A 13,115-nucleotide genomic window follows, 5' to 3' on the forward strand; every position below is an offset into this window, starting at 1 on the left:
CTCTGACGGAAAGATTGTCACACTAGTGGAATGCATTTGTCGAAGTTCTCCCGCTATGGATTGCTCCCAACATGGTCACGCTATTGGGCTTCCTTTTCATAGTAGGAAATGTGATGCTCATAGAGGTGTTTATGCCCGATCTTATCGGACCGGTACGCATCGCTCAAACTCGAAGAAATCTACCCATGGGTCACTGACACTCTGTCCAAGGGTCCTTCCTGGCTGTACTATAGTTTCGCTCTTGGCATGTGGATGTAAGTCAACGACACGCGCGGTGTGCTGTTCGGGAAAGTGTCTGATCGAATAGGTATTCTACCTTGGATAATGTCGATGGTAAGCAAGCGCGGAGGACCGGGACGTCGAGTGGATTGGGTGAGCTTTTTGAGTAGGTGACCACTCCGAGGCTACATGGATTGTCACTAAACCACCTCCAGCCATGGAATTGACTCGCTCAACTGCACTCTGGCTAGTCTGCTGGAGACAGCAGCAATGGGTTTTGGCTCTTCCCAATTAGGAGCCTACACGGCTCTTGTTCCCTGTCTCGCGATGTACTTTTCGACCTGGGAGACTTACCACACGCATACTCTCTACCTGGGTTACATCAATGGACCTACCGAAGGCTTGCTGGTTGCGATCGGAATCATGATCGCTTCGGGATACTATGGTCCTCAGATATGGAGTCGGCCGATCGTTGAATTCCTAAATTACCCCCAGATATTTGGGACATATTCGGTTAAGGACGTCTGGGTTCCATTCCTGCTTCTATCGTTCTTTGTCGGACATCTGCCGGGATGCGTCTTCAACGTCATCGAAGCTCGCAAAAAGCAAGGCCTTCCAGTGTCAACCATCTTCAAGGAGTGGGTTCCAATGATTGTCTTTACCGTTTGCAACATTGCTTGGCTCTTCTCTCCTTACTCGACTCTGCTGGCTCAAAATCGACTAGTCCTGTATTGTTGGACAATCTCGTTTGTTTTCGGCCGGATGACAACCAAGATCATCCTCGCTCATCTGCTCAGGCAACCATTTCCGTACTGGACTGTCCAGCTCACGCCGCTTATTGGCGGTGCGGTTCTTGCGAATCTGCCCCGGTTGGGTCTCCCTGCGGTGAGTGCATGGGTAGAGCTTCTGTACCTGAGGGCCTATCTATTGTTTGCCTTTGTCGCCTACATGCATTGGGCGTTCTTGGTGATCAACCGGATTACGACTTTCCTAGGTATTAACTGCCTGACCATCAAAAAAGATCGCTCGACGGCCAGGGAACAGGCTTATCGCAATTTCGGTGAGAGCGCTTTAGAGGTCCCCGATGCTACGGACCCTCCCAAGGCTGGGCTCAAACACCACTGATCCCGCCGTCATGTCATTCTTTGGTTGATGACAAGCGATATTGTTACCTTCATCCTATGGAGCGCCAAGCATGGCACTCCGCATCATTGATCAGCTTTGACTTCAGGCCCTTGCTTATGACACTAAGGGCTTGTCTATGAGCGTTGGATTTCCATTACGTTCTGTTGTAATTATACTTTGTTTCGCCGCTTGGGGATATATCCTCAACTCCATGATGAGTGACTTCTTACGAGTTTGGTTATGGCCTGTGCGACGCACATAATTGTCATACCGTGAGGCTTGGGAGCCGGTGGTGTGTGGATACATTTGACTCATGAGTTATACATAGATGCATAATGGTAATATAGATAGAAATATTCACTTGATTACTATACATCCATAACTCACAGAACGACACCAGATTAGAGGGCCAATTAAAATACATTTTGCAGAAGCAGAAAAGCCGAAGAAGCCGAAAAGGAGATACAAACCTCGTGATCAATCTCGATGGCAGAAATCAGTAAAGTGCTCAAATTCAATCTCCAGCTCATCAATAGCGAATCAAATCAATCTCCCTTAGTCCTTTTTCTTCCCGGTCAATCCCAGAGAATCCGTTAGAGAAGACAGTCCCAAGCCACCAAGGAGCTTATCGAGACCCAGTCCACCCAGCAGACCGTTCAGGAGAGGACCCAATCCAAGAGTCTCGAGCAGACGGCCTACGAGGCCCAACACGCCGCTAAGGAGCAGACCAACAGCCGCGATGATCTGGAAGAGAGGCTCGCTGAGCAGGGCCCACAGAGGGTTGAGCTTCTTCTTTGCATGAGGCATGTCTGCGATCCTCTTGCGGCCGTTCTCGATCGTGTTCATCACAAGCTCGCTCAGCTCCTTGATCTTCTCAGCGAGAGCGTACTCCTCGGGAGTTGCTTCGTGGGATGCAGCGCGAGCCTTGGCAGTGGAAGCAATCGAGCCATCGGGATCCAGAGCACGGATGGCTCCGTTGCATTCCTGAAGGACCTGGCCGCCCTCTTCGATCAGGGGTCTAACTTCCTTGACTAGCTTCTCTTCGTCCAATTCGTCGCGCGGTGTGCGATCGGCTCTCTCGAGCAGCTGCAACAGACCAGTTAGCAAACTATCTTGGAATAAGATACAGGTTGATTATCAAACTTACCTCGGCGATTCTCTTGCAGGTAGGCTGAAGACGGTCCAGAGTCTGCCCGATGATACCAGCCATCTTCTTCGCCAGATCCCTGTCTTGCTCGGCCTTCTTCTGGGCCTCCGACTCCTCCTCGGTCGGTCCTGGTTCGGGTTCCTCCTCCTTTTCCTCTGGCAGGTTCTCGAGCAAGGTACACTCGCCCAGCTTGTTTCCGTCGTTGTCGACAACATAGCCGTTGTCGTCGATCACCTTGCCGACGAGGGTTGGCAGATTGCCAGATGTCAATTTACCAATGAGGTTACCGTCAGCGTCGCGGACCTCGCCCGCTTTGTTCACCTTTCGGCCGGACATTGGGTTGACATCACGCTTCTTCTCTTCTGGCTCCCAGCGTTCAGCCTTTCCGATGGTGTTGCCATTCTTGTCGAGGATGTCCCCATCTTCGTCGACCTTACGACCAAGGAGTCGTTTGGCATCGCCTTCAATGACACGGCCGATGATACGGCCGCCGGCCATGACAACACCGTCTTTGCCAACTTCTGCATTGTCGAATCCGTAGAATCGTCCCTCGGGCTTCTCCTGCTCCGCACCGGGGACGAGCTCTGCTCTGCCGATGACTTTTCCATCGTCACCCCAGATTTGGCCCTGGCCGTCAACCTTTCTGCCAGCAAGGCGCTTACCATCTCCGGAAACGATACGTCCGTAGATATTGCCCTGCGCGTCGACGACGTTGCCAGCCTTGTTGACTGTCTTTCCCTCCAAAACAGATAGATCCGGCTTCTCTTCCTCCTCCTCTTCTGGCTCGTAAGGCTCGGCGTGACCTTTGATGTTGCCGAACTTGTCGATGATGTCTCCGTCTTCATCGACGGCGCGGCCGCGAAGCTTCTTGGGATCGCCCTCGGTCACTTTGCCGACGATGTTGCCTTCGTCATCCTCGACGAAGCCTTCCTTATTGACGACAAGGTTGTCAAGACCGGCAAACACGCCTTCGGGCTTCTTTTCACGCTCCTCTTCGGGGATGAGCTCCACGCGTCCAATGGGCTTGCGGCCGTCCCAGATCTGGCCATCATCAATCTCTTTACCGGCCAGCTCTTTGGGATTTCCCTCTACCACACGGGCAATGGGCACACCGTTTGGACCAATAACAAATCCCAGCTTGTTAGGCTTCAAACCGTTCAGCTGAGAGAGATCAGGTTTCTCAGGCTCCGGCTCGTCGGGGGCTTCGTAGTATTCGGCCTGTGCGATGACATTGCCGTTCTTGTCGGTGATATCTCCGTCTTCGTCGACCGCACGTCCAAGGAGCTTCCTCGGGTCTCCTTTAACGACCTTGCCGACTCGCTTGCCATTCTCGTCTTCAACCCATCCATCCTCAACGACGTGGAGTCCTTCCAGGCCAGCGAAGGGCGGCTCGCCCTCGTAATCCTCAACAGGAAGGGTCTTGGCCTTGCCGATAACGTTGCCACGATTGTCCCAGAACTGGCCCTTATCGTCCAATTGAGCTCCCATGCGAGAGATCTTCTTTGGATCTCCTTCGATGAGCTCACCGACAGGCTTGCCAGTGTTCGGGTCGACGATCTTGCCTGATTTGGTGCACTTCATACCTTCAAGTGAGGAGAGTGGTGGCAGCTGTTCCTCGGCTTCTTCCTTAGCATCGTCGACTGCGGACTGGTCCTTCTCCGTCGTGTCGTCGAAGTCTTGCTGCTGGACGCTTTCAACTGCTTGCTTCGCGATATCCTCTTGGGTACTCTGGTCTTCAGGAGCCAACTTCTCAGTGTCGTCGACCTTGTCTGAGGTGTCCTCGCCTTGTTGGGAGACGATCTCAGCGCGGCCAATCGGATCACCCTCCTCATCCAGGACCTCGCCTTCCTTGTTCAGAGTGTAGCCGACAAGGTCCTGCGGGTCGCCCTCGGCGATCTTTGCGACGACTTGGCCGGACTTGTCTTTGATGACGCCCCCTTCAGACACAGGAAGGCCGTCGAGGTCGGCGAGGTCGGTCACAGTTTTCTTGGCCTGTTCCGCAGCGTCGTCGGCCTGCTCTGGGATCTCCCCAGCCTTATCAGTAACATCCTGGGCTTGTGGCAAGAGTTCCACTCGGCCAATGAGGTCGCCGTCTTCGTCGACGATCTCTCCTTTGTCGTTCACGGTGTAGCCAACAAGATCCTCGGGATCTCCCTCGGCGACTTTGCCGATGGCCTGGCCGTCCTTGTTCTTGATCAGTCCTTCTTCCGAGACGGGAAGACCATCGAGGTCGGCGAGATCAGTCACGGCATTCTTGGCCTGTTCGGTCGTCTCTTCGGCCTTGTCCTTGGCCTGATCAGCAGTCTCGTCTGCGGTGTCCTTCGCTTGCGAGGCAACATCCTCAGCCTGTTCTGGAACATCCTTCGCCTTGCCGGTGAGATTCTGCGCAGCGTCAGGCAGAAGCTCCACGCGACCGATGAGATCACCGTCTTCATCAAGGATCTCTCCCTCATCGCCCACTTCCTGGCCAACGAGATCCTCAGGCTCGCCTTCCACGACTCGTCCCAAGGGGTTGCCATCCTTGCCGAGGACCTGGCCATCTTCACTGACCTTGAGGCCCTTTAGGGCGGATAGGTCGAGGTCGGTAGAAGGAAGATTCTCGTCCGCCTTGTCGGTGACATTCTGCGCTTCATCGGAAGGAAGGTCTTCCTTTGCCTTGTCCGTGACATTCTGCGCTGCATCGGGCAGGAGTTCCACACGTCCAATGAGATCACCGTCTTCATCAAGGATCTCTCCGTCGTCACCCACTTCCTGGCCAACAAGATCCTCAGGCTCGCCTTCCACGACCTGGCCCAGGGGGTTACCATCCCCGCCGAGAACCTGGCCACCTTCACCCACCTCAAGGCCCTTCAAGGCGGACAGGTCAAGAGGGGTAGAGGGAACGTTCTTCTGGACTTCCTCTCCGCCGTCCTGTGCGGTATCCTTCACCTTATCACCAAGACCCTTGGCTGTGCCTGCCAAGTCCGAGGCCTTGCCACTTCGGCTTGCAGAGCCGGATGCCTGCGACTGGACATCATCCGGGACAGGGGACGAAATGCCCCGCTGCTCAGCCTCGGGCTTGGACTTCTTCGTCGGCTTGGATGAAGAAACTGGTGGTGCGTCCTCTTCCTCCTCTTGCTCCTCCGGCTCGTCCTGCTTGTCCTCGGGAGCGGGGGTTTCCTCGGGCTCGGGCTCAGGCTGGGACTTCTTCTTCGGCTGGGGAGATGGGGTTGTAGGTTTCTCCTCGTCAGCGTCTTCCTCGGCCTGTTTGGGGGTTCTGGTCTGCAGCTTGCGGGGCGTTTTCTTGTTCTTGGGGGTGGTAATCTCCGGTCTTGAGGAAGCAGCGCTGGAACCCGAACCCTTGCGAGACTTGTGGGAGGTAGCAGGGTTTCTCTGGACGGGGTCACGAACGCTTGGGGAGGACATTTCGATAGCGTCTGGATGAGAATCGATATGCTCTGAAGATTCCGAGGTATAAAAGGGGTAGTTGAAGCTATGTCTCAACGAAGTCAATTGGGGACCAATGCTGAAAGAAGATCAGGTCAGGTCGAAGTATGGCTTTGTTGCGTGCAATTCGTAAGTCAATAAGTCGTGTCGTCAACCGGAACGTAAATTGTAAACTGTGATAGCAGTAAAAGTACAGTGCAATTGATTATCTCGTGAATATCAGATGAGCTTTTGCGCAGATCAAAGTATGATTTGATTATACGGCGTTGATAAGAGTAGAGTATAAGTCAGTCTGTGTGAATATCTATCCAACTCGGCACTACATGCACCTTAACTCATTTAAATGCACACAAGCAACAATCACTTGCTTCTATTACCATCCTACGTCATGGACTATCGACATCATCATCATGCACCAAGCCTGGCCAACCTACCAGTAGCAAGTTGTTGCGTCCATTGGTCTCTTGTCTCGCCATTTGCTTCCTTCCTATCAAGGAAGACATACCCCGGGGGACATATGTAATGAGGGTAACGCAAAAGCCAGCCACAGTCGATGGGGACCAGACGGTGGCTTGAGCCCAAGGGTCGATCCGTGGATGCACAGACTGGATATCGAATCAGGAGGGAGAAGATCAAGGCAACAGGTTAAAATAGATTACATATGACTGTATATCCGGCCGAAAAGGACCCGCCAGAGGTCTCCACGGCAGGTACATACCACGGTGCAGGACGAGTGTTGATACTTGATTCTGTGTTTTCTTTTCCTCCTTTTTATTTTTTGACAGATGGATGAGCAGTCATAGTTGCGTCAGGGTGCAGGGGTGCAATTGTTTATTATATTTTGTGTGTTTGAAGTTGTTATATTATTCTATCTATGCATTATAGTAGATGGGGTAGACAGACATCCACCATAGTGAGATTACATCACAGTACAGACAGACTCCTGCTGTACGGCAGACAACTGCATTTAAAGACAGATATCTTTCTCTCTCTTCTACTACCCTGTACATCTATCTGTATACAAGACAACAATCCTGCTTCCGAGTCTAATTTACTCGCTAACAGCGCCCAGATGAGATCATCAACAAAGTCTTACGTTAGTCCTGGTCCCAGATTTCCAATCGGAGAATTTATATCGATCGTCTGCGCGCCCCCATCCAGCCCGTTGATATCACCTTTTCCCAGATGGGGGTATGTGATTGGATCGATCCCAGCTTTGGCCGTTGACATTAGAGTGCCACCGCGGCATGACAGGTCGATTGGGCTGGTTCCGATGACGTGCGGTGGAGATTGCCAGCCCGCGTGTATCTCCACTCTCCTGTCAGTGGACTGGGAGATAGGTAATAATAATAATAGGTTCTGTTCCATGGATAGGGTGCGGTAGTTGTGTAGGTGCTAATAAAAGTGCGATGGTACTGGTACTGGTGTGTCCGTACACTGAGAGAGGTACCTGATACATCTGGGATGGCTCGATGATGCTCGAAGCCGACAGTCGGTTGATAGGGCATATGGTTTTCTTTAGTGTCTCTGGTGAAGGTCGTGATATTGTAGTGGTCTACTGAGAGCATGAGTATACAGAGTACAGCATTGCCAGATTGGAGTTTCCAGGAAGAGCAACCTGGTCAGTGTACTTGGACGAGTAGCACTCCTGACGTAATGCCGCCAGGGCTGTCATCACAACCTGAATCAGCCACGGATGGAATGGGCGCTGATTGGCTGATCCTTGGGAAGCATAAAATGAGCATAATTACTAATATGCAGCTCTATGTTGCACATAAGATTTTATGGATAACACACCTAGATTTGAGCTAGATCCCACCTGCTTGAATCAACAGGCTCCGGAGTAAGCTCTGCCATAAGATTGAAGAAAGGGAAATTTATAATACATTTAGTTCTACGTATGACTCAGCCGACGACGTGTTTATCCAAGGTCTTACGCACAGTCTCCATTGGTTTTCTATCGCCGACTACTTAAACCACCAGTTTACCTCTGTCCTGTTTCCCTCCACTCAAGGAATGCAGTTGGAGAAGATGGGAGAAGAATGTTTACTCGAGTCAGGCGATAACAGTGTCTCCAACTGGCCACGACTCCATTCACCCTTTTCCTGAATTTTCAGAGAAGGCACTGTCCGAGAATGACCCTGCCGACGATGAACCGGTCAACACTGACCCCGAGCAAGCCTAACCACCGGCACGCATAGAGGTGGAGCCTCCTCCAGACGGTGGTTATGGCTGGGTCTGTGTGATGTGCGTCTTTTTTCAATGCCCATACATTGGGAATCAATAGTGTAGGGGTCTGTGGGCCTTCAGACAAAGCTTGATTTGCTAATTTCCGTTGCAATTAGTCGTATGATGCTCCAGAGCGCAGCATCGTTAGGAGCATCATGGTCGACCGAGATTTGGCAATTGTTTTTAAGTCAGGCCGTGTGTTTTGGATTCGGGATGGGAATGCAATTCAGTGCTACCGTTGGTATCATCCCTCAGTGGTTCAGCCGCCGACGCTCCCTTGCAAACGGTATTGGGACAGCGGGATCAGGACTCGAAAGCCTGATTTATTCGTTGGCTACAGGTGCCATGATTCAGAGATGGGGTACTGGCTGGGCTTTCGGAACCAATTTTCTGCATGCCCAGATATTTACTGGCTTTATGTTTATGGGAGCAGCTATTTTCCTCTGGCTTGTGCGAGCGTGGAAGATATCAGAGGTGCAAAAGACCGGTGCGGATGGTGATCCTGTCAAACGGGAAGCCGTGATCAGGGACAATGATGTCGTGCCTCGAAAGCCTGTGGTGGCCAGGACGGTGAGCCGAGTTCCTAGTCCGACGAGCAAGGCAAAGGCTGCGAAGGGATTGTTCACAATGGTAAGGGTATAAACATACAATCGACTTAACAGGTCGTCCAGTCCTGAGTCTGATGACGAAGACATCTTCCGGAAGTGGTCGGGCCAATGCTCCGCGGGATATTCAAGGAGACTTTGGAAAATCAGAACCTTTTCTGGGTCCATTGCCATCAAGGTCATCCGATAACAAAATCTGACATAGAACAAAAGTAGAAAACTTAAAGTATATATCCATATGAAAGGTGAGTTGATGAACAGCCCGATAAGCGGCGTGGGGGGTATAACAAGAGCCTGGAATGATACTACGAGGCCCCTGAGACAACACGAAGTATATTGCTCCTTCGATTCGAGATTGATTTGGGCACGACGTTATTGCACTGTCTTTGCTACGGTTGCATCAGTGCATTCTGACCCCGCAAAGACACCTCTTCTGACAGTCTACGGAGTCCAGAGTAGTCGTGTCAAAGATACTCTTCCTCGGATCCACAATGCAACTTTCAGGAGAGAGTCAGTTGATCGACAACGGCCATACTCTACTTGGTCTGGAGCTATTCCACTAGCCCATAATATTCAGTTTCTCATTTGCTCTTTTAACAACGGTTCCCCGGACATATTGTCGGCACACCGGCGATCCTGGAGGATGTCCGATACTAATGCGACGCCGTCTCCGATAAGCACCATATGTTCTCGATAAGGAGATGGTCACACGAGGCGACAAAGGTCGCAGCAGGATGTATCTAGACCTTAGTTTATCATCTCTATTTGAACCAGGCACTTTCTTTTTTTTTTTTTTTGATTGTGTCTGTTGAGTTCCCTCAAGCACATCCACCACAATGGGTGACTCGAAAATGGCATCTCCTGTGGCCGACGCTGTCGATGACCATGCCTCTAGTATCATCCGGGTTCAAAATGAAGATGAACTGCGTTTGGCGCAGATGGGTATGTTATTAAATGCATTCGTCAAAGTGCTGTCGCTAACCATGCCTAGGCCATAAACAAGAGCTCAAAAGGCATTTTTCGGTGTGGAGTCTGATCGGTCTGGCTGCGAATTGCACCATCTCCTGGACTGGTGAGTTTCCCCTGATCAACATTAGAGCTGTCTTTTGTTTGTTGGGTTGACATCTCCATTGCAGGTTTGGGACTCGGTTTGATCACCTCCATCAATGCCGGTGGACCTGGAGCTTGTAAGGCACTCCCCGATAATTCTACGCAACATCATGGTTGACGACTCCAGTAATCTACGGGTTTATCCTCGTCTTTATCCTCCAATGCTTTTTGGGTGCCTCCTTGGCTGAATTTGTGTCTGCGTACCCGGTCGAAGGTGGGATGTACCATTGGATTGCTGCCATCGCCCCGAAACGATACAACAGCATTCTCAGCTTCGCGACGGGTTGGAGCACGGTCTTCGGATGTGAGCTTGGGCGCGATCATTGATCGGGAAAGAAGTCTGACGGGGACAGGGATATTCACAACCGCATCTACCAATTTGATCTACGCGACCAACTTCATGGCCTTGATTGCGCTGTACCAGACGGATCTCGTGATTCAGCCATGGATGACCTTCGTTGCGTACCAGGGCTTCAACATTTTGACCGGCGGGATAGTCATGTTTGGGAATCGTTATATTCCACTTATCAACAAGTTTTCCCGTGAGTTGATATTTGCCTCGTTCCATACACCTGCCACGCTGACAGTGAAGCAAGTATGCTATCTCCAACTGGCCTGGTTCGTCATCATGGTCACCGTTGCTGCCGCAGCTCCCAAGCACAACGACAGCACATTCGTTTTCAAAACGTGGATTAACAACACCGGCTGGGAGAACAATGTAATTTGCTTCATCACAGGGCTGGTGAACCCACTATACTCTCTTGGTGGTCTGGATGGCATAACGGTCTGTTTCCTTTTTCTGAATATGTCTAGGCTCTTCTGACCAAATTTGCAGCACATCACAGAGGAAATGCCAAACGTAAGTAGCATCGCTCTAGTTCGCATCCAGCCACTGACTTGACTCGGCCAACAGCCTGGACGAAACGCTCCTTTAGCCCTCGGTGAGCTCTTGTCTCTCCTTGCAAACCCCCTCACAACGCAACTAATGAGTCGAACAGCCTGCACGCTCGGCATCGCCTTCGTGACCGGACTTACTTACCTGCTCAGTCTCATGTACTCCGTCCAGGACTACTCCAGCCTCGCATCAACCCAGACAGGCCTCCCGCTGGCAGAGATCTTCCGCCAAGCGACGCAGACCCGCGGCGGTGCCTTTGCCTTGACCTTTATGCTGTGGGTGGCCCTGGGCCCATGCATGATCGGCTCTCAGCTAAGTATGCCCGCCCACCTTTCTCTGCAGTCAAGAACCCAACATCTCACGCTCGATCTAGGTACCGGCCGAGTCTTCTGGGCTTTCGCTCGAGACGGCGGCCTCCCGCTCTCGAGGATGTAAGCAGCTTCCCAAATCTAGTCATTCATACTACGAAAACCACCTAACAGGTAATTCTAGCTGGGCAAAAGTCAGCCCCCGCTTCGAGACCCCGTTCAACGCCCAGCTATGCGTGGGCGTCATCACTGCCCTGCTGGGCTGTATCTATCTCGGTTCCAGCACCGCCTTCAATGCCTTGATGAGCTCGGCAGTGTCAGTGCAGAACCCTTTTTCCTTGTGTGAGGTACAACCGTGCAGACTCGACGTGCTGATTCGTGACATGCAGGACAATTAACAATCTGGCCTACCTCGTCCCCATCCTCACCAACGTCCTTGTGGGGCGCCGGACGATGCACCGCGGGCCGTTTTACATGAGTCATGTGACCGGTATGGCCGTGAATATTATTACGGTTGCATGGCTGGTGTTTGCCATTGTGTTTTTCTCGTTCCCGTATTATATGCCTGTCACTGGTGAGTTTGATCTTGTGGAGAATAAGACGGTGGCGCCAGGGACGCTGACAAGCTGGACAGCGTCGAATATGAATTACACCTGTGCTTGTGTTGGTGGATTCCTGCTTATCGAGCTGCTTTGGTGGTTTGTTGCGGGGAAGAAGTACTCGAAGAATATGCAGAAGGCTCGCGAGGAGGAGCAGAATGCCGCTCGTGCTATGTTGGTTACTACTCACGAGGGAAAGGAGTAGGATGTAGGATCTTGACCTGCGGCAGATAGTGATAATGTAGGCTTTTTTCATTTAATATCATGCTAACTGTGTATCGGTAGCCGATCCCAGTGTTGTTTTAGAATGATGCCGTATCTTCATGTGGTCATTGCTCATGTATTTCAACCCGGACTTTTACCCTAAATGCCTCGAGACCAATGCAATAGTGAGTTGACTAATTGGTCGCCATGATTTCGAGATAAGACAATCGATCGAGTGAAAATGGTACTAGCACATCCGACCAAAGAGAAACTCCTTGACGATGGGCGAGCCCGAGAATTCGGGATTGAGTAGGACGCAGCTAGATATCCAAGGTTGGCTCCAGATGGGAACTCGTTCTTGACCGGATGGCAAACTTACTTCAAGAAATATTCCAGGCCGACTCGTCGGGATTCAAGAAATGCAGGGCGAAACTTATCTGGGGATAATCGTTAACGGAGGGTCGGCTCTGCCCAGAGAGAGAAACATACAGAGCACACTTTTAGGAGGCAGTGCTGGTAAAGCGTTTTTCGCATGTGGAAATGAGGCTTGCAATTGCTGTCGTAGCTCGTCAAATTCGGAATATCTGTGCGTTGTGAGCAAGACGAACTGTCGTCCAGCTATTCGACTCCGATAGGATGATATGGTCGGGACGTACCTCATGCGGACAGTGATGGGACCGCCCTACGGCTATGTTAGCATCAGGCCAATATCGATTGTAGGTCACGAACGTGGAGAAAACATACATCAAGGGTTTGTATTCTGCAATTCCAAACCACATACGCTCCTACTCCGGTCTTCCCTTTGACAACCGCATAGTCATCGACGGTGACACTCTTGGCCCAGAGACCCCGGCTGGTTTCCGAGTTGGGATCCTCAGAGTGATCCTCTAATGTGATGGCCGGCTGATCCAGAGAGATCTGAGATGTGCGGGATGCATTCCGGTGGTGGCTCCAGTACGGCGGAATCACACCGGAGACGGGACGATCACTGGACGAGGCATGACGGGCTTGCGGGAGGACAGAGCCATTGCTCACGCTAACCCCGTCGGATAGTGCAGCAGAGACAATTGTATCTGTATTGACTGCGGGGGAGGATGTGGTGGTGGAAAACTGGGGAGGGGAGGATAACGGCTGCGGCCGAGGCACCGAACCGGTCTCCTCATTCGCTGGCTCCATCCATTTAACTGGGTACCTAGGAGGGGGTTGGACGTGCTGGCACAGACGATAACCAGACAGGGAGAGTGACAA

At 51.7% G+C, this 13,115-nt stretch overlaps 5 protein-coding genes across 5 annotated transcripts; 3 read left to right on the forward strand and 2 right to left on the reverse strand.

Moving 5' to 3' along the window:
• Window positions 1-71: 71 nt before the first annotated feature.
• Window positions 72-1,344, forward strand: Aspvir_003051 (sn-1,2-diacylglycerol cholinephosphotransferase; the record flags this gene model as incomplete). The annotated part of the gene is made up of 4 exons (XM_043274639.1): window positions 72-152; window positions 211-254; window positions 308-385; window positions 435-1,344. 4 exons carry the CDS (start codon window positions 72-74, stop codon window positions 1,342-1,344), a joined length of 1,113 nt encoding a protein of 370 aa, XP_043130574.1.
• A 555-nt stretch (window positions 1,345-1,899) lies between these two features.
• Aspvir_003052 (LEA domain protein) lies at window positions 1,900-5,896 on the reverse strand (the record flags this gene model as incomplete). Its single annotated transcript, XM_043274640.1, has 2 exons — window positions 1,900-2,430; window positions 2,492-5,896. The coding sequence occupies 2 exons, from the start codon at window positions 5,894-5,896 to the stop codon at window positions 1,900-1,902; spliced, it is 3,936 nt and encodes a 1,311-aa protein (XP_043130575.1).
• Window positions 5,897-8,359: 2,463 nt separating this feature from the next.
• Aspvir_003053 (uncharacterized protein) lies at window positions 8,360-8,788 on the forward strand (the record flags this gene model as incomplete). Its single annotated transcript, XM_043274641.1, has 1 exon — window positions 8,360-8,788. The coding sequence occupies one exon, from the start codon at window positions 8,360-8,362 to the stop codon at window positions 8,786-8,788; it is 429 nt and encodes a 142-aa protein (XP_043130576.1).
• Window positions 8,789-9,587: 799 nt separating this feature from the next.
• Window positions 9,588-11,868, forward strand: Aspvir_003054 (putative choline transporter Hnm1; the record flags this gene model as incomplete). The annotated part of the gene is made up of 11 exons (XM_043274642.1): window positions 9,588-9,693; window positions 9,743-9,823; window positions 9,888-9,938; window positions 9,989-10,165; window positions 10,215-10,645; window positions 10,697-10,720; window positions 10,775-10,802; window positions 10,860-11,072; window positions 11,130-11,187; window positions 11,249-11,380; window positions 11,454-11,868. 11 exons carry the CDS (start codon window positions 9,588-9,590, stop codon window positions 11,866-11,868), a joined length of 1,716 nt encoding a protein of 571 aa, XP_043130577.1.
• Window positions 11,869-12,114: 246 nt separating this feature from the next.
• Aspvir_003055 (uncharacterized protein) lies at window positions 12,115-13,043 on the reverse strand (the record flags this gene model as incomplete). The annotated part of the gene is made up of 5 exons (XM_043274643.1): window positions 12,115-12,187; window positions 12,247-12,304; window positions 12,357-12,451; window positions 12,524-12,549; window positions 12,612-13,043. The coding sequence occupies 5 exons, from the start codon at window positions 13,041-13,043 to the stop codon at window positions 12,115-12,117; spliced, it is 684 nt and encodes a 227-aa protein (XP_043130578.1).
• Between the last annotated feature and the right edge of the window lie 72 nt (window positions 13,044-13,115).

Source organism: Aspergillus viridinutans (assembly GCF_018404265.1).
Source record: "Aspergillus viridinutans IFM 47045 DNA, scaffold_13, whole genome shotgun sequence".
Lineage (NCBI taxonomy): Eukaryota > Fungi > Ascomycota > Eurotiomycetes > Eurotiales > Aspergillaceae > Aspergillus > Aspergillus viridinutans.